This window comes from Pagrus major, chromosome 4 (assembly GCF_040436345.1).
Source record: "Pagrus major chromosome 4, Pma_NU_1.0".
NCBI classification, from domain to species: domain Eukaryota; kingdom Metazoa; phylum Chordata; class Actinopteri; order Spariformes; family Sparidae; genus Pagrus; species Pagrus major.
The window spans coordinates 11867486-11887605 of record NC_133218.1 but is presented as its reverse complement, the minus strand read 5'-3'; the positions used below and the strand labels follow the sequence as shown (position 1 = coordinate 11887605).

The 20120-nt window shown below is 39.8% G+C and overlaps 1 protein-coding gene across 1 annotated transcript in view; it reads right to left on the bottom strand.

The window, feature by feature from the left end:
* LOC140995186 (neural-cadherin) overlaps positions 1–20120 on the bottom strand; it is a 327710-nt gene that overhangs the window by 207644 nt on the left and 99946 nt on the right. The window contains exons 4-6 of the mRNA XM_073465143.1: positions 18018–18222; positions 9383–9494; positions 3771–4020 (exon numbers count right to left, since the gene is read on the bottom strand). Of these exons, the coding sequence (XP_073321244.1) occupies positions 3771–4020; positions 9383–9494; positions 18018–18222 (567 nt within the window). The remainder of the gene's footprint in view (positions 1–3770; positions 4021–9382; positions 9495–18017; positions 18223–20120) is intronic.

Below are 20120 nucleotides of genomic sequence, written 5' to 3'. Positions count from 1 at the left end.
CCGCAGCAACCCTAATTCAGATCTGGTCAGCCTTTTCTGACTGAGGTGGTAACATGAGGCATGTGATTCTGACTGTGCTATTATTCTGATTATTAGTGGAATATTGGGTCCATGTTAACGTAGCTACTGGTACCAAATGCTACTATATTACAGTTAAGGGTAACAACAACAAATTGGCAGCTCTGTTCTAGTCTGTATTGACCTTGCTTACCTGAGATTACATTTGACAATTTCATCCATTTTGTCCTCATTATAGAACCATTTTCTCAATTTTAAATGTACTTTTTGAAAATACTAACATAGCATAAATCTAACCTTTAGGTTTCTTTTTCAAGTAAGGTCTTTATGTTTGACATTTCCGATTCAAATTGATCTTCATTTGAATAATCCAACATCGATTCATAAAATCCCAAGATTTATCCTTTAATACATTCCTTTGCTCCTGTGGATGCAAATTAAAACCTGCCAAGCGCCAAATGCAGCTAGATTTTCCACTTGTCTTTTAGAAATCTATATTCAAAGGGCTATAAAGGCCGTTTAAAATATAAAAGTTTATTTCTTATTTTCCTTTTTTGAAATACAAAGGCCTACATCTGTCAACACTTTGGTTCAGTCAACTGATGAGGGTACTGCTTTTGTGTACTTCTGCCTGAAATAAGAGGGCATTGTAAAGACCTGATGTTCCAGTCTCCACAACCTTTCAAGCTATAATTAGAGCTGCATCAACTGGTTGATTACATTTCCTGATTAATCAAGGAACAACATAAATAAGAACAATTGATTAATCAATAATGATGAGCTCCTTTTTTATGTAAGGAGCGAGTCCATACTGAACAAGGTAAGTTGTCTTGTCTATTCCACAGCTGAATGTTTTTGCACTTTTGTAGTGTATGAGTGGTGTCGACTTACAGTATGCAAAACCCACAGCACTTCTGCCTTCAACGTGGCTGTCGGAGAAAAGGTGCTGAATGCTGTCTGGTGACTCGTCATAGCGGGGCCTGTAGGCTTTGCCAGAGCGAACACACTCGGCGTAGACAAATCATCTCTAGTACATGCAGCAACAGTTAAAGACTCAATGGGCATGGTAGTTTTTCAGGTGCTAGCATACCACTGGTGCTTTTCCGATTTCATGTGAGAATCCAATGCTTTACAGCCCATTGTCCCAAGTTTTAATGTTTTGTGACAAAGTTCACATCGCGCCTCACATGAATCACCTGATGGTTTCAGCCAGCCACGATATTTGTCGTCCTCCATCCACTCCTCACTGAATTTGCATATACCCATGGCTCGGCCTGCATTTCACAACGTCGTGCACTCTTTTTTCCCTTTCCCTGCTGCAGACTTCAAATCAGAAGCTGGAGAAACACATTCTTCCTCCAAGTAAAGTGCGGATCACAGCCACACAAGGCGTACTGCAGCCTTTAACGTAGGTGTGGGACTTGCCAGAATTATCATTGAAGGATATGAAATACTGGTAAAATAAAACTTAAAAACTGAACAAATAAACAAAATAGAATAATAGAAAGAAAACAAAATAGACACGCTCATTCATTCTGCCCCAGACCTTTAAAGACCTTGAATATCAAAACTTAAATTTAATGATTTTTAAGATTTTTCAAAGAACCACGGGACCCTGGTATAGACACACATGCAGGAAGAGTGAACGAAGCCTCCCAGGGTGGTTTCTGTGGCAACAGGCAGGTCATGGTAGGTACAGTAATAGGCTCCTGATGGCAAAGCGACAGCACTTAGATGAAAGGTGGCTATTCGGCCATTTACCAGGAGGCGAGAGCCATGCAGTGAAGAGGTAGATCTGAGAGTTTGAGTGTAGAACTCATGGAAACCATCTCATGGAAACAAAAAACAAATACCTCTTTTCTCCCTTTAATACAAACATTAACATCATGGCCAGTTTCTAAAGTAGCAAGGACTTTTACTTAAAATAACACATTCATGATCATTTTTAGACTTGCAGCCTACATTTAATCTGAACTGGCAAACACACCTGGATTCTCATTATTGTATGTTTCCAACTCAAAGAATTGATACAAATAGGCCAGATTTTCTGCCTGGATAATGACATATTTAATGACCCCTCTCTCTCCATCTCTCTCTTTCTTCCCCTCTGTCTATCAAATACATTGACTCAACACACACACGTGCACAGTTTCTCCCACAAACACAGTATACCTACAGGAAAGTAAAGTAAAGTAAAGAGTTTTATCTTTGTAATTTCTACTTTCCCAAACTGTCACTGCTATATCTGTTTTCTCAAAGATATAACAGATGTGTATGCTTATTTCTGCTCTTGTGTGTGTGTGTGTGTGTGTGTGTGTGTGTGTATGTGTGTTTCCGTGCATATGAATGCATTTGCGCAAGCATGCACACGTGCTGGCATGGATGACTCTGGAGCGCTGTGTGTGTCTGAATGATACATCATAGATTGTCCAGTACTGTTTTTGTGGCTGGCTGTAGTACAGGGTTGAGGGCTACAAAAGAAAAAACGACTGATTATTCTGCTGTCGCTGACAGTAAATCAATACAACCCAACACACACACACGCACACACACTATAATCCCCTCTCGCTATAAACAACATAAACGCATGCATATTAGATGCTTGATGCATGAATGCACTTTATAACTACATCACTCTGTCCATACCAACACCCCACTTTGCCGGGACCTTCTCAATTACTGAAAAAAACACACATGCATACACAGACACAAACACACACACAGAGTGCGGGCTCTGGGCCTCCTGAGGGTGCTGGTGGGCACGGCTGATTGACCCTGCCTCACCAATCTGCCCAGCTCTCTGCCAGAAAATCAACCAATTAAAAGATGCAGGCACCACAGCAGCACTGGGGGGAAAAAGCACTGGAATTGTGGGTAACGGCAGCTGCGATGTTGAATTGGGAAGCAGCTGTAAGGAGCTGACCTGACAAGAGAGGACACACACACACACAGGCACACGCATACACACACACTCTCACTCTCTCTCTCTCTCATCTCTGAAATAGCTTTGTTTTTTGTAAACGCTTTACCCATTAATTATATATGTAAATAATCTCTGACCATCAGTCAGTGGGACCAAGTCTTCAGTTTATTCTATTCAGTCTTTTCTTCACCATTCATGCTTTAGCTTCCAAAGTGCAGAATCACAGTGCACAATAAGGTCAATCTTGCAATGTTAAAGAAAGTGACAAAATGTCCTGGATCCGTCCCTTTATCCAGCACCACACTAAAAGGTATTGCTGTCTATTCTGGGTTGATACCCATTCTCCATCCAAATTTCAACCAACCAACTGACAAACAAACAGACACAGGTTAAAGCATAACCTCAGAGGTAATTATATGGGCACCCATTTCCTCAGACTACATCTGAAAACCCAACTGTATGTAGCAGCTAAGAAGTGGGAATGGTAAATATGCAAATGTATGCAGACTAACCTAGTTGAATCATCCTGGCACACCAAAGAACTTAACCTAGATTTTCTGACCCAGATTGTTTGTCTACAACAATGCTTTCCAGTTCAGAGAGTTATGGGCAATGCTGCTAACAGCTGAGGTACTCCCACATAACATGGTGCTATCATGTGGTCAGCTCACCAGAATGACCTTCTCACTTCAAGCACAGCAGAATCCAACGCAGAGTAAGGGTACTTGTAGCAGTTAAAACTAAAACCTCTTAAAACCTCTTTCAATTGTGTTTTTTCTCTCAACAATTGTTTGACAATCAGGAGTTTGGAAGCTTGACTCTTACTTACATATGTTGAGAGAACTCGGGTGCCTCATCATTGACGTTAGCCATTCGAATTCGCACTGTAGTTGTGCCAGTGCGAGGGACCTCCCCCTTGTCAATTGCCATCACTACAAACTCATACAGGTGATTGGGCCTCTCGTAGTCCAGAGGCCCCGAAGGGAAAATGGTCCCATGAGGGGAAATGGTGAAGTCTGGACTCAGGGTGTAATAGGTCAACTCTGCATTCTCCTCTGAGTCGCAGTCATTGGCTGACACTAGAGATGAGAACAGAGATAGGGGAAAGGGGATAAAAAGGTTAGAGGGACTAGACAAAGACAAAAATTGAGCAACATACATTCTCCTCTTTCCCTAATACCCTGTGTGTGATTTATGCAATGCACTCTGGTGGTATATTCAAACTGAACGAAGCGGCTATGAAAGCATGTTTAGATTGCTCATGGGTGATACCAATGCAATGCTACCTAACTATGTTCAATTTTTTACTGTTTCCTTCTCTGTCCCACTTTTGTTTTTCCTAAAGTGACCCATCAGTAATTACTTGCAACAATTGTAGTTGTATGCCAATAAAGCAGACTGATTTTAGTCAGCGTGACAGAGAAAATAGCAGCTGAATCAAATAAGAAAGTGCAATCTGTTCTCTTATTAAGATTAGAGCCGAGTTTGGTTGCTTGCATTTGAGCAAATTAACTTGAGCACAGGATATCCACTTCTTATGTGACCAGAGTGAAATCTGAAAGGGAAGTAATGCTGACTTAAATGTTAAATTCTCTAACACAATGGGACTTAGTATTATTTGCACAGCATGCATTCAGAGGTATGTCATTTTGCAACATTTTCGTTTCTACATCACACATTGGGAATCCATGGAGCCAGAACTCGCTTGGCCACAAATTGATTGCCTTGCTAAAACAGAAAAGACCACCAGGGATTTGAATAAGCATATTTTCCGCTAACAAGTCATTTCAACATCAAACTCTCAATTCTCCAATTCACCTTACCTTGCATTTGGCTCATGTGCCCATACACACACAAAAACAAACACAAAAAAGTCATGCACATGAATACAGGCACAAACACTAATGTTTACTTCAACTAACAAACCCTATACCAAATACAATATCTCATTTCAAGAGAAGATTCATAGACTGTAAGTGTTCCTTCACATGATTTATTTCAGTACGAGTCCAATTTTATTTGGAATATATTAATTAATTAATCTATTAATTGATTTTAAAGTTTTGTGGTATTAAAGAAAATGCTTGTGGACCATCAAACTAAACTAAAATCAACTACATTTAAAAAACAAACGAACATTTTTTGCAAAACACACCGTCTAATGCCTAATGACCTAAACCACAAAGTTGAACTGCAACAGATAGGAGCATCCCATTATCAACAACAGGAACACTAATGAAATTCAGCTTTACAGTATTATTGAGGTGAAAAATCAAAATGTGAGAACGCTTTCACAAGCTGTAACCTGGTTTTGGTGCTGGTGCACTTGCCTGTTTTGTTCAGGTAAATGCACGGCATAAAAATAATGCACTGTAAACAGTGTTAAACACAATTAATGTTTCATCATTGAATGGCCTTAAGCATTGGTTAACAGCTGAAAACAGTTTCTCTATATGTAGCATGTCGTGTTGCCTTCTATTTAGCAGGGAATACACAACCAAAAACTGCATCAAATCAGGTGTGGAAATGGCAATTTTTGTCTGGAATTGGCCCCACTTCTCTATGTTACTCACTTTGGTGTTTGTAAATTATGTTATTTAGATTTATGTCAGCCTTGCAAGTTTGCCAAAGTGAATTTGTGTGTGTTTACCCAGCATTACAGTCTCAGTTACAAGGACTGACATTTTTCTGAACTGCAGCTGAAATGCAGCTTTTTTGCTGCTGTAAAATGATAAATAACCTCCCATCCAATGCCGAAGGGTAGAAAAGGAACTGCAGTACTATTGTCCAGCCTGAGTTCAATCTCATGCGGTGGCCAAACACGTGTCACATATGAGTCAATATCTAATTTACTAAGTACAGATTTGTACTCTTCAGAGCACCATTTGAGCATGTATTTATCAGTATCTTGAATCAGCATTGTTGTGCTGGCATCACTACATGGGGCTCAGTACATTTCTGGCTGCATCTCACATGTCTTTCTGGCATATAATGATTTTGTACTGAAGATGGAAACTGTTGGAGCCTCAGATCTCTACGGAAAGCAAGATAATTGGCTTGCTTGGTACAGTTTTTTTCCCAACATGGCAAAGTACACATTTGTCCACTCTCACGATGGAACTGATTATAGGATTACTAGCACATGATTTAGCAAAACGATGCCGAATGCCTATTTCTCCCTGCTCATTTAATTTAATACTGTGCCTTTTAACCCGTTTAATCAAGTAAGTGGAAAAATCATGACTTTATTTCAGAATGTTGGTCAGTTTGGTTACAGCTGCACACAGAACTGGAACTAGAATCAGCTGTATTCATTGTAACATGCAGTTAAGAATTGAAAAAAATATATATTGAAAATGTAATTGGGAAGAAAACAGACGTGATTTTGGCAAAGGCACACCTTGTGTGAGGCATTTTCCACCTCATTAAGTTTAAAAGCCTGTGTTCAAATTTGAATATTGGAAACCCTGGAAAAGAGTGGGATTCATATACACTGCTGTTTCAGATACAATAAACAGATAGCCTGTTATTGAAAAAAAAAAATATTTTAAATTTTTAATATTAGGAACTCCTCATGGATTTTTACATGGCATCCGTTTTCTTTTTTGTTTTGTCTTTGTTTAAACCAACATTAGTCACAAAAGTACAGACGACCCTCTGCCAACACTGACGTGCAAAGACGTACATGCACATGGGTGGGCACACACACAGCAGCAGCACAGCAGGGTGAAACTTCTCGCCTCCCATGGTGCACCTGGTGTTGGCAGCAGTTGATGGCGCCTGCTGTGCCTCCTACACTACTCCGTTATTCACTCATTTACTTCCTCCCTTATTCACTCACTCACTCACTCACTCACTCACTCACTCACAAGCATTTACAGGCACTTTCATTGTTAGTTATAGTGTTCCATTGTGACAATTTATACAACAAATAGTTCTGACTGAGCAAACTGATTGGTCACCTCACCATTTAGATCTTGTTCAAATCAGCATGACAACACACCTTACTCACACCCACTAAAAATATTACTCCGCCATTTCCATGCCAACATTGTAACTGCCAGATCTGGAGCGAAAGCCAATATATTTAGTGTGAGATGGTTTTGAAATGTTTTTAATTAATGAAAAAAAATCGGAAATCACAGTGGGCCTATATAGACTATGACCTGCTATTTCTATCAGCTGTTAAAGTAGCATTCATTACAGAATTTATGAACTATAATAAAAACAATTTTGGAACTGGAAAACTGCATTTGCAAAGCTATACAACATACTAATAAAAGTGATTGATCCGATTAAATGGGTTTGCCTTATTTCTTTATTCGATCAAATTTCTTAATATTTATAATCTATAGTCCTGTTTGCAGTCTGTTAGACTGCCCTGTTAATGCTGGTGCATGCCTTCCTTGTGTGCAGCAAATTGGAGAGCAGGGCCCACAGTGCTACTAGACTGAAAATACATTTGAACTCTGCAGTTGTAGTAGATAAATTTGTCGGTGGAAAGATTTTTTTTTTTTTTTTTTTTCCAGCAGATATCTTAGTTATAACAAGATTGAGCTAGCTAAGCATTCATAACGTAAAAGCATTCAGCTCAAGGCTGACTCATCAGGGACTAGAAATTGTCTCTGTTGCTAGGTAATCACTAAGGGTTGGCCTACTTGATAGAGTCCTAAACTATATTTCATGACATTAAGTCATGCTCAGAAGTTTACATACACTTGTAAATATCATGTATATCATGGCAGTCTTCAGTTCCAATGATTCCTACAGCTCTCACTTTTCTGTGATGGAATGAGTGGAGCACATACTACCTTGTCACAAAAGTATCCATGAAGTTTGGTTCAATAATGAATTTATTATAGGTCTTCTGAAAATGTGACCAAATCTACTGGGTCAAAAATATACATACAGTAACTTGAACAATCAACTTTGGTGATTATAGAAAGTTGTGTAAGTTTTAGCATGGCCTCTTAACTTCTTCTGATTGACTATAATTGATAACGGCTGATGACTTAACTGGGTACCATTTTAATAGGGCTTGTTTGATACACCCATTAGACTCAGCCACAAAAACTACAGTGGGAAAGTGTAAGGAGCTCAGCATTGATCTGAAAGAGTACATCACTGATTGGAACAAGTCAGGAAAGTCACTTGAAGCCACTTCAAAGCAGTTACAGGTCCCAAGATCAACTGTACAAATAACTGTTTGTAAGTGCTGTATCGTAGGCAACTGGACTTGTTTCAGTTTCTTGAAGACATTTCACCTCTCATCCAGAGGGAGCTTCAGTTCTAACTGACTGGAGGGGAGTTTGCAGGCTTTTAAACTCTGTGTGGGAGTGTCCTTACAGAGTCGTTAAGGACACGTGTGAGCTCTGAGTTTCAGAGTTGTTAGGGCCACTTTACAACTGTAAAGACAATATGACTATTTTCTCAGGATACACTGTGTTTTACAGGTCACAGCTGTTCTATTATTTAGTGTGACACTGTAAGTCTTTGTAAAATATATGCATGTACCTCATCTCCTTTACTACAAAGCCTTTTTGACTAATGGTGATAATGGTAGCAGTGAGGATGATTGGTTGTAGCACAAGTATGTAAACAACCAAGCTTTGTAATGTGAATCCAACCTAAAAGTTTTCTGCCTGCAGCTGAAGCTAATGAGCACTTCCACTGAGGTGTCATAACTGCAGTCATTAATAATTTACGTACTTCATGTGGTGTTACATTTGCCTGCATTTTGTTCTTGTCAATACTCATTTACATCTCTGTTGGTGGTTTCATTTTAGCCTACAGTAAGTAAACCTGTTTATTTCATTTTAAACACTTTGTTGTGAGCTGTAAACAGAATGATGTTGAGCTGCTTTTAAAGTGGGAATATTTTGTTTTATTTGTCATGCACTTCTGATCAATAATTAAACTCATTAAGATATAACATTTATTTTAAAACGAATGTGGCTACCAGAGTAATCTTTAAGCAGAGTGTAGAGGGAAGGAGAAGTGTGAAATGCTTTGTTGGCAGTCTGTCAGAACCTAAAAAGACTGGGTTTCTCAGTGTTAAGTCTCACTGTGACAGATCAAATTGTGATAAGTTATACCCACCACGGTTACCATTACCATTTCCTCACACAGGATGAAAACTTTAGAGAGCCCTGTGTGGAAATTGGATTGTTACAGAAAAGAAGAGTCTAGAGCAGCTACACTGATGGAAGTGCCCGTGACTTCACGGCTGCCAGTGCTGACAAGTACCTACTCAGGCTCCTGACCAGTCAAAACACATGAATGTTAAAAAGCTCAGCCACTTTTATTTTGCTTTGAGTCATGGGTCATTTTATGTTGCCTGAAGGCAGAAATAAAGAAGTGCACTCAGTGATGTTGTCCAGGACAGACTAATGGGAGGTTGACCATGATGGGGAGCTTTTGAGATTTTCCCCCATGTCTCACCTTGTAGCAGGGAGGTTGCTGTAGTCACAGTCTCTGGTACACCATCCTTGCTGTAAATGGACTGGAGGAACTCTGGAACGCAGTCGTTTTCATCGACAATGACAACACGCACCTGAGAAATGAGAAGTGAAGAGGAGGAGATTTAAAGATGGAGAGAGACAGGGAGGGAGTCAAAGAAAATAGTGGGTGGCATGAGTAAATGAATAAAGGTAACCTTCATAAAACAGACTTTTGACTCAAAATGTGGCAAGCAAGAAAATCCCTGTCTCATGTAGTCATCAAAACCAGTGCCATGAAATCTTGAAGGTAAAGAAAAAAAATCTATCGACATGGTGTGAAGGTGTATTTCACCTGTTTTAAAAAGTAATTCAACCTTCTTCAAGGACTCTTTTGACAAGATAAAAATTTAGAAAAATGTAAAATAGAACAACAAAACATCAGTCGTGTACCATGTGATTCTACTACATACCTGTGTAAAACTGTGCTGAGAAAAAAGTATTTATATCAACATACTGTACATCTAGAGAATTTAATTTAACAGAAAGACACAGAAGAAAATATATTTTTTAGAGAATACAAATGTGTATCGAGTTTCTGCATTTCTGAACTATACACAAATACATGTTTCGGGGATGCTGTTACTGTATCTACATGTGCTAAAACTGGCCAGGCAATCACAAGTGGAAAGGCTGGAGATTAGAAGTCATACTGTGTTGCTGTTATGAAAATTTAAATCTGGGATTACTACTTCAGGCACCATCCGGAATTGGTTTTCTTTGGGTCCGGAGTCGTTTTCATCTGCGAGTAACCCAAATTAACCCTATCCCTAACCAAAAGAAAGCCTTGCACCAACCCTCCCCAAAGGTGTGCCCTGACCCTGATCCCTCTGGTTTATTTACTGCTCCTCAGTGAGGGAGCTGCTGCAGAGTCGGCACCATGGTCGCTTCAGCAGATCAGGGGAGAATGCAATCTCTTGCAGTTTTTCAGAAGCCCTGAGCTAACAAATGAGAGTGGATCAGTGTGCAAAGATGTATTTGTATGGTGTGAGTGTGTAGGTGTGTGTGTGTGTGTGTGTGTGTGTGTGTAAAACATTGTAATGCTGTTCAGTTCATTAGGGACATGAAGGCAAACACAGCATCTTCTAGCAGATGTTGACTGCCTGCTTGCAGCATTCAAGAGGAATAAATACAGACATGGGCTGGCAGGCGAGCCTCTCTGACCCCCAGCCCCACTTCCTCTCTTCCATAAACACAGCGCTATACACACTAACAATACACATCACTCACTAGTACACACACACACACACACACACACACACACAAACACACAGTGTGAGCAGTGTGTAAATACCATTGGTATTAAGTCCTGGTAGGTAAGATGAAGTCCTGTAATATCAGTTAATCCTTCAGCAAAGATCAGCTTCGAAGCACTGGACAACAAAATAAAATCTGACCATGTCAACTCCCTGAGGTGATTTGTGTGTGTTTGCCAGTCAGTGTAATCTTTGTTTGCCTGTGTGTATGTGTGTGTGGGTTTGCATGCCAGAGTGAGCAAGCTTATGTGCCAGGATGACAGGAAATGGCAAGGCTTTGGCAAGATATATGAACATACAGTATATGTGTGTACAAGGCTGAGGAAAGCAAGATTGAATGAGAAGAGAGGTGAAGTCAGCTGTAATAAAGCAAGATGAGCTCAAACACACACGTACACAGACATGTGCAAAAGCATGCACACTCTAGGCAGCTGCAGGCAGGTCTCGGGCTGGTTAGGTAACTAATGGTGCCGATGAGCTATCACTCCTAGAGGGAGAAACTTGGAAACTACCTGCAAATTAAAGTCATGCTCAGTGACTCCCATCCACACAAATATACCACCTCTGTTAGCTATTTTGGCAGACAGAGACAGATTTCTGAAAAGCAGAATAAAATCAAAAGCAGAAAAAGATAGCCACACAAATTGAAGTGGTGGCATTACTTCTGTATTCTTCTTTGGAAAACAAATAACATAATTGTTGTTGCCCACTACTGATGCTATAGTAAACTCTAATAATAGAAGTGGGGAAACATAGAACACCTAAATAATGATGCACTGCCTTACAGAAAAGAAAGCAATTCTGATGCATATACATTCTCTCAGGACAGCTGCATTCTTGCATTCTAAAATTAAATATCATGCATACAGCCAAAATGCCATAAGGGAAAGTATATTTTGGCATGGTCAAAGGTTGTCACTTTTTTATTTGGGGTTGTATGCCAATCTCAAGAGGGCAGGTCTTATGTAATATATGCCAGCCTCAGGGCAAGAAGGGTTCAGGGCTTGACAAGGAGAACCTAGTCAGGGCTGACAATAACTTCATATTTAAAAATAGAGGAAAGCTCAAAGAAGACTTGGAAAAGAGAAGAATTTTACTCGTTGTTTGTTAGTAGCCATTTTATGGGTGCTCTGCAAGTCCACACGACTCCAACACTGATGCCTGCAGTTAGACACTGGCTGTCAAAATCTGCTGCATTCAGATGGAAGGATGGATATAGCTTGTTTTGTATTTGTCAAAAGAAAACTGCAGAAATGAATGAAAGTTTATTTTATTAACTAAAATGACAGATGGCTAAAATCACTTTGTGCTATGAATGGATAGAACTATGATACCAGGACAAACAAGAATGCACAAGACAGACAGTAGTCTTTAGATGTATATGGGAGAAAAGTGACCTTCCTGGAACATATACTACATGAGTAGCTTAACACCGGGTTAAGTAACAATACACTCTAAAGCCAGAAAACATACAGGGCAGATGTCTGGTTATATTTTAGGGCAGGATTCGTCAAGGACTCAAATATCAAGGACCTCAAATGGATCTCATCTGTGGACTGTTTTGTGAAAATATTTTGACTCAATATATTTTTCACTCAGAATATCATGTGCTCCGTTAGTTAAGCTTACACGGCCCCTTAAAAAGTAACTTCATTTAAAATGTTCATATAATTTTTCTCATTATCCTTTAGCGGTCTTTAAAAAACATATGCCTCACATCTTTCTGGATGTGTTTGTGCAGCCTATTGCAGAGCTCTTTTAAGCTGTGTTTTATTTCCATGTGAATGCATCGATGGAAAATGCTGATTATTGCATGTTTGCGACTGTGGAGGGAAATAACTGAAGATCCACACCCTCCTTTAGTGACCGACAACAAAACTGTTTATTTTATCCAGAGAAAGTCATTATTTTTTGTTTGTTTTTTTAAATTAGAGGAGAAGTGTTTTGCAATTATGAACATGCAGCTTCATAGACATATAGAGTACATGACAGGGTATTTTTGTTCGTGTTCTTCCCTAGCCCATGATTCAGGATACACATTATGTCAGTATGTTAGAATGTCCTGGTGTTTACTACAGCATATGTAAGGTTTACCAACTTTTTTTTTTTGACCAATTTTTCTGAAACAATATTACCAGTTCAGCTACACCCACAGACGCATCTGATGAACAGTGTTACACTGAATTCTATGTACTCACACACAATTCCTGTTGGAATTGTATTTTTGTATTACTGACTTACCTTTCACCATTTTCTTGCGATTCCAAAACAAAAACCATTAGCCCACAGTACAGGGAATATCCCAGTTTCATCACTGTCACTAGTGTCACATTCTGCTATGCCATGGATTTTGCAATATCATCATTATAGTCACAAGTGTTTTAGCATAATAAAAATAATGTGACTGTGTTAATACACAGTTAAATGTTAAACGTAACACAAACATGTGGAAGGTAAACGAAGCAACCCAATTTATCTGTTATTGTCTGCGAGAACCAATGCAAATGTCTTCATCTACCTCCACCATCTGAGAGAGTGAGGGCCCAGTGGATTCACTTTACTTTTTTATTTTCGAGGGAAATGTCCCCACAACAACTGGAAATCTCTAATAAGTGAGCATTAACCGCTTTACTGACTGCTTTCTCAAAAAGGGTCAGCAATGTAAAACAAAGATGCTCTTTAAAACTCAAGCTCAAGGAGGGGTCATTACCAAGTAAACCGCAATGAGGTTAGTTATAGGTTGGATATTTGACGGACATTTGCTCCAGATCCAGCAGCTTCAACGTAGTACCGAGTTTAAACTTTGAATGTGTTAGTTTTGCCATATTTTGTCTATTGTTTCACACTGGAGTGTTGGATTATTTAGTTTAGTATCATCTTTATGTAAAACAGTAATACCCTCAGTTTGCATGAAATGGCTTCAGTTTAAACACATGCACTTAAAATATTGTTGCCTTGTCCACACATTATATTATGAAATATAATTTTGTACTTGCTGATGCTATTGTGGTTTAATTTCATGTTGTGGTTGTCTTGTTGTTGTCCTTTACACTGCTATTTGACCTTGTCTTGGCAAGGTCTCCCTTGTAAAAGATTTTATATCACCGCAGTTTATTCTAAATGGCATCAAGCCTTTAATCACATTACATGTTTGCTAAAATGTTGGCATGGAACCCACTGTATGTGACAGGTAGAGTTCCCCTCCCCCCTCCTGTTTCAGCCACACCTTGCAATCAGTGATTAGCATCAGGTGACACCTAATCACTCAGTTCCTTGTTCAAAGGTAGCTGCAAGCAGCCAGCAGCAGGTTTGCCTCACTCTGTCCTGACACCACGTTGCTTTAGGGATGCTAATGGTTAACTAAGGTATGTAGTTTTGTCCTGTCTGTCGCATACATATTGTCGGCTCTTTTCTTTATGAGGTACCTCCCTGGTGTCTGCAGGTGTGTTTGCGGTAACAGGAGAGCTAGGTAGTGGTGGCGTCTCCCCCCTTCCCCCACGCAGTGCGGCACTAGTGAGAGGAGTGTGGTGCATTTAGTGCCAGACCATGCACATAAGTTGTTTGGTGTAACTTGCAACTCCCAGGTATGCAGTTTCTTTATTTAATTTAAATGTTCTTATATGGTTTGGGGTAATAGACAATAGCTGTGGAGACGTTGCATATTATATGCCCCCTTGAACAGGATTAATATACATGCCTTTCATACTAGGAATGGGAATATGATGGAGATCACCACATGACCTAATTGTGGTACTGGCAAAGGAGGAGCTCTGGCTACTGCTGTTTTTGCCCACCCCTTTTTTTAATTGATTTTTGTATTTATATGTCTGGTCGCTTGGTTTTGTCTGTCTTTTGACTATTAATTTTTGATATTTTGACCTGTTTTCTTTGTTTGTTTAGTAATTTCTCATTGTTCTATTTTGGGTTTATTTACAGGAATTTAGTTTAAGGACTGTGTTTGGGAAGATGGCTTGTTGTGACCGAATGTTTGTGAACCAGTGATAATTTGGGGGTTGTTTTAGTGCCAGTGCAGGCGGTCTGTCATAGGCGTACAGGTGGGGGTCACTGGGTGGAGGGTTCCCCCCTCTGGGTCTATTGCATGCTAACTTTGCCGTGTCCCTTTTTATACATAGAAGTGAGTTTTAAATGCTTATTAGAATTGCATGAGTAACCTGTGTGTCTTCTGCTTTGCAGTGTGAGCGGCTTGTTCCTTCCCGTGCCTGGTGGTGGTGACCCCCGTTTCCCTTCACTCACTCCCTCCTGTGGGTTTCCCTGACACCCTCTCTCCTTCACTGGTAACCCTTTTAGCATTCAGGGTTTTAAGTATATTTTGTAATAAAGCAATTTACTTTTAACATGATCTTATCCTTTTCTCTTTATTAATTTGAGCCCCAAATTGATCTGATGTCTAAATAAAGGTGGAAAAGTGTTTGAAGTGGAACTCCCATCGCTGCTCCTTTTCTCTCTATCAGAACTTATGTGTTAAGTGGGTATTCTCTGGGTGAAATTCCCAGAGTGGCGTTGTCACATTTGCTCTCAGGGGCTTACAGTTGCCCTGGTCACATGTACTATCAATCACCTGTAGCAGTATGGTGCACTGGAGTCAATGAACTGTTGGCAGTGTTGGGGAGACTTAAACTACATGTAGTTGAACTACATAGCTTACCTACAATTTGCTGTAACTTGCTGGTAGTTAAACGACATTCATATTTTGTGCTGCGTCAAGTATTTCAACTACTTTTTGGGTCATTTTTTGTAGTTTAACTACTCAATTTACAAACTACAATTTTGGCCAATAACATGAAATATTTTTTTAATCAAAACAAACCTATATAATATACATTTTATTTTTCTTTGAAAAAAGGCATGAAACATGTTATGACATGCTAAGCCGACGCTGCCTCTGATTGGCTTGCCCTGGCAGCACTCAAATGCTTCACAGAGTGGGTGGGTCTTTATGCCAAGGAAGGCAGTGCTCATATGGCACAAGCACGTCATGGACAACCCTCCTGCTACCCCCAATGCACCCCCGAACGTGCCAGCCCAACCATATTTGAGCATGTACATGTTGGATATAGAATATATTAGTGTTGGTAAAGCTGTTTTTAGTGCCAAACGGAGCCGGCTGTCTGATTTAAAAACTTGACACTCACGTGTCGTGTCAACAAGCGATTCTGCCCTGGCATCTAGTTCTAGTGCCTAAGTGTTAGTGCCTCTGAAGTTCCTGTGATGTTGACCAAACATGTCAGCTTTTGTTTTTTAAAAAATAACACTTGAGTTGAGAGGCATATTTCTGCTGGCATTTGAATTTTTTGTAGGCTATTATATTTTGTTTCATATACACCATATGTTGATTAATTTAACGCTGAGTTAAATGAGTATAAGTAGTTGCTAAAGCTACTTTTTTTAGCAGTAGTTTTACAAACTACATTTCTCCAGGGGTAGAAATGTAGTTTGTTCAAACTACTGCCAGGCTGAACTACATGTAGTTTTACAAGCTACGCTTGCAAAGTAGCTTCCCCAACACTGACTGTTGGGTAGAGTTGGATGATTTGAATGTTTGTGTTTGGTTAAGCCAAGGTTGGCCAAGAGAACATCTTAAAAAAGATGCTATGTAAACTATCATTAATGAACAGTTGGGATGTAAATAGACTGAATATTTAAACAGTTGAATGTGGCCTGTAATGCCATATCACAACCATTCACTCTATCAATAAACTACTTAAGCTTTGTTGAAGCCATTGAGCCCTCCATTATCCTTGCAATTGTTTAAATGTGATGTAATGACTAATTCTGTAATTCTGTTCAAGAGGCAGCAAAGAGCAAGTATGAGGGCATTAAAGCCAATATAAAGTACAGAGCATATGTAAATGTGTCCCCTGTCAAAACAATTAGCCTACAAAACATTTTTTCTACTGCTGATGCAGAACACTAAACACTCACCTCTGGCCAGTAAAATGTTTGAGACAGTATTCACAAACCACAAACAGTTTTTCTTGTAAAAGCACCATATCAAAGTATTCTGCCACACAACTTCACTCATTTCTAATGCAAATCAAAAATTATCTCAAAATTGAAGCAGTGCATCACAGGCATGTGTTCAGTGTTGGGCACACACAGCATTGTTTCTGTCATAGGCGGCTGTGGGGGCAGGGGGTTGCAGTGTCAACAAGGTGCTGGCTTTTCACTGCAGATGGGACTGTACTTTTGGAAGATCAAAACGCTTACCCAGGCTCCAGAGGACAGTCATGGGCTGAGGCTACCCAGGGCAAAAGTGTGGGCAGATGAGAGCACACAACTCGCTGCTAATTCCTTTCTTTCATTCTTTCCCTTTTTCTTTCTCTCTCCTCTCACCATTGGATGTAGTTATCATCCTGTAAGTCTCCCCCTCTCTCTCTCCATACAGGTTTTTAGTGCTCTGTAGTCCACTTGGTTCCAGAGAGGAGCAGTTGAGGACAGATGGTTCAGCAGGACATGTTTTAGCCCGAAGCCAGAATAATGATGGAAACCAGACCAGATGCATCGATGCCTACAGCGCTCAGCCGCTGTTCTTTCACTTCCTGATGACATGAGGAAGTCATTGACAACTCCAGAGCACTCATTGCAGACAGACAAGTCTATTTTGTTTGGACCAAAGACAATACTTATACTTTGAGACTTAAACCAGACATGTACATTTGACTGTTAGGTTGAGGATTTTTTAATACTCTTTTACAATCAATTCAGGTTAAGGACTTTCATGTGGCACTAGTGAGTTCAAAATGCCTCCCATTTAAAAAGGAAATGAGACTAACCAGGTCAGAGAATTAGACAACCAATTTAACTGCAACATTCACAACTATTATCATCCATACAGCAACAGTAAATCAATAAAATCAAATCGCATAGCATTATAGCAGCCTAAATGCATGTCCAGCTCAAGGATGTTTCAGAGTAGTTTTAGATTGTATGACCTAGTGTGGTTCTTTTGCTGTCTGTAAGATATATCATCATCATCTGCTCACCACAATTCAACAACTGTCTCCAGCCAACTATCACTGCACTGGGTCAACAATTCTACCCAAGTGACAATTTGGTTGAAATACAGCAGATCAAAATCAGCTGTGCTGCATGACAATCAGGTAAAATTACTTCACCTTTCTGGTAAAAGTCTTGTTAATTTGAAGACTTATTATACAGATATGGTTTGCAGTATTCTGTGCACACTGTAAGATTTGACAAGACAACCTCGTGATGTCAGATTGTTGAAGACCATTCAGTCATAAATTCGACAGAGGAAATGTGAAACACACAACACACACACACATACATACACACACCAACCTCAGCTGCACTGCTCAAGCTGTCCAGGCCCTCACTGGCTCGCACCAATAGCAAGTAGCGATGCTGGTCGCCCTCATAGTCGATAGGCCGGGTCAGGCTGATTTCACCAGTCTCTGCTGAGATGGAGAAGAGACTACTGGGATTGATGAGAAGGCTGTAGCTGATCGGTTTCTTCTGGAAGGACACAGCAGGTGTGACCAGGAAGCTAGGGAGACATAGAGAAAAAGTGTACCATTAGATTTGAAACACCAGGTCACACCAGCAGAATGAAGAGTGAACTTAAAATCCATAACTTGAACTGAAGAACAGGCTTTTGTTTTAGGTTCTGCTTCGCGTTTGCACTGTGCTCTGCAAACAGCAATAATTGTTTATGTTTAAGGTGCTCCGATTGATCGGGCACCAGTGGTCTCTACAGAGCCCGATCAGGAGAGCAGATCAGGTAAACACACGAGACAGTTTGTCCATGCGGTGCTAAACTGCCACGCAACAAAGGACTCTGCTGCTTGCCTGCTGCTAGTTCACTATCCTCTAGCTACTAGCTATCCTCCTCACAATATCAATACTGATTTTCAGTGCCCTCTTGGTTTAACCAGCGCAATACATTCAGGAGGTCCTGTTTATGACTGAGGGGATAGATGGACTGATACTGCGGAACAATTCTTGTAACATTACGTCTCGCGCTAACGAGAGCTAACAGCTTACAATGGAGCTAAACACAGCAGAACTGTTCAGAGGAACATGAAGTGTTAAACTGTGAACTGCCATTAAATATTATTACACAACAAGTGCAAGTACTTTAGCTGAGTACATTTTGGAGGTAAAAGAACTTTGAGTTTGGAGTTACGGACACTTTGCATCTGTCTACATTTTAATCTGGAGTAACCAGGTACAAGCAGTGACCAGGTGGTGGAGTAGTGGCTTCAGGGCACAAAGACCTCAATACAAAGACTGACACAACTAAAATTCATCCTATTCACTTTTTCTGAATTCTGTATTTTACAGTTTAGAGATACCTTTTCATTTTGGTTGAAACTATTTATTTGAATCAATATAAAATAAATATAATTATTAATTATGATTTTTTTCTATGCCACCAATAACTAACAACTATAGATGACAATAAAGTGAAGAAACGGTTAATGTCTCCAAAAATCTTGAAACACAAGGGCATATATGTCATTGTTTCAAGTGGCACAAATACAGATTTTTTTACTTCACTATTATCAAAATAATTATTTTTTCATAGTGGGGCTACTTCTGTAGCTGAAGGTTGACAGAATGGAGCAGAGATTGAACTAGAGCAGCAGCAGACAAGACCTCCAGTGCCAGTGCCTCCCTCGAGACAGGTCTGCTGTCCCTGAGGTTGCACCAGCAGGTGCCGATCCCACACTCTGTTTCATGCCATCAGACCAGTCAGCTTCATTGAATTAGATGACAGTGAGGTGCAGGTGAAAAATTTGATGGAGAACAGACTGCAGGATGCAGCACACGCTAACTTACATTTAGTTCACTTAAGTAAACATTACAAGATTTGGAGAACAAACACAGTACCCAGTCACTACTGCAAATGTTAAATGAGTAGTGTGCTCCATATCGCTCTGTGCGAACTATTTACCATTTAAATGACAGATAAATTATGGTAAAATAAGACCTATGTAGCCTCATCGTTTGTACTTTGCAGACTTAAGACATGTCCTGCATTTATTTTTAATTGCAGTGTTTCCTGTGTTTCAAAAGAGCTGAGAGCAGGTCTACCTGGAACTTGGATTAGTACCACGTCCTGAGGAGTGGTTAACAATAGTTACACGTTTAGGTCGGGTTGTTAAGTTTCTGTGGTGGGAAAGTCCTTAAAGAGGAGTGTAGAAGTACAAAAACACACTACATTATAGCACACAGATGTACTCCTGTATAGAGTAGACAGAACCTATAAACTAGAATGACTTAGACTCAGCCATAGTAGATTTCTGTATAGAAATCAGTATTTCTGTATATCTGGATCATTTCCAAAATATCAGTCTAATGTACACTGCTTCTAACTGATTTCCAATGTTGTACATTACATCATCATATACTCTCCATACACCTTTAAAAAAAAACATACAA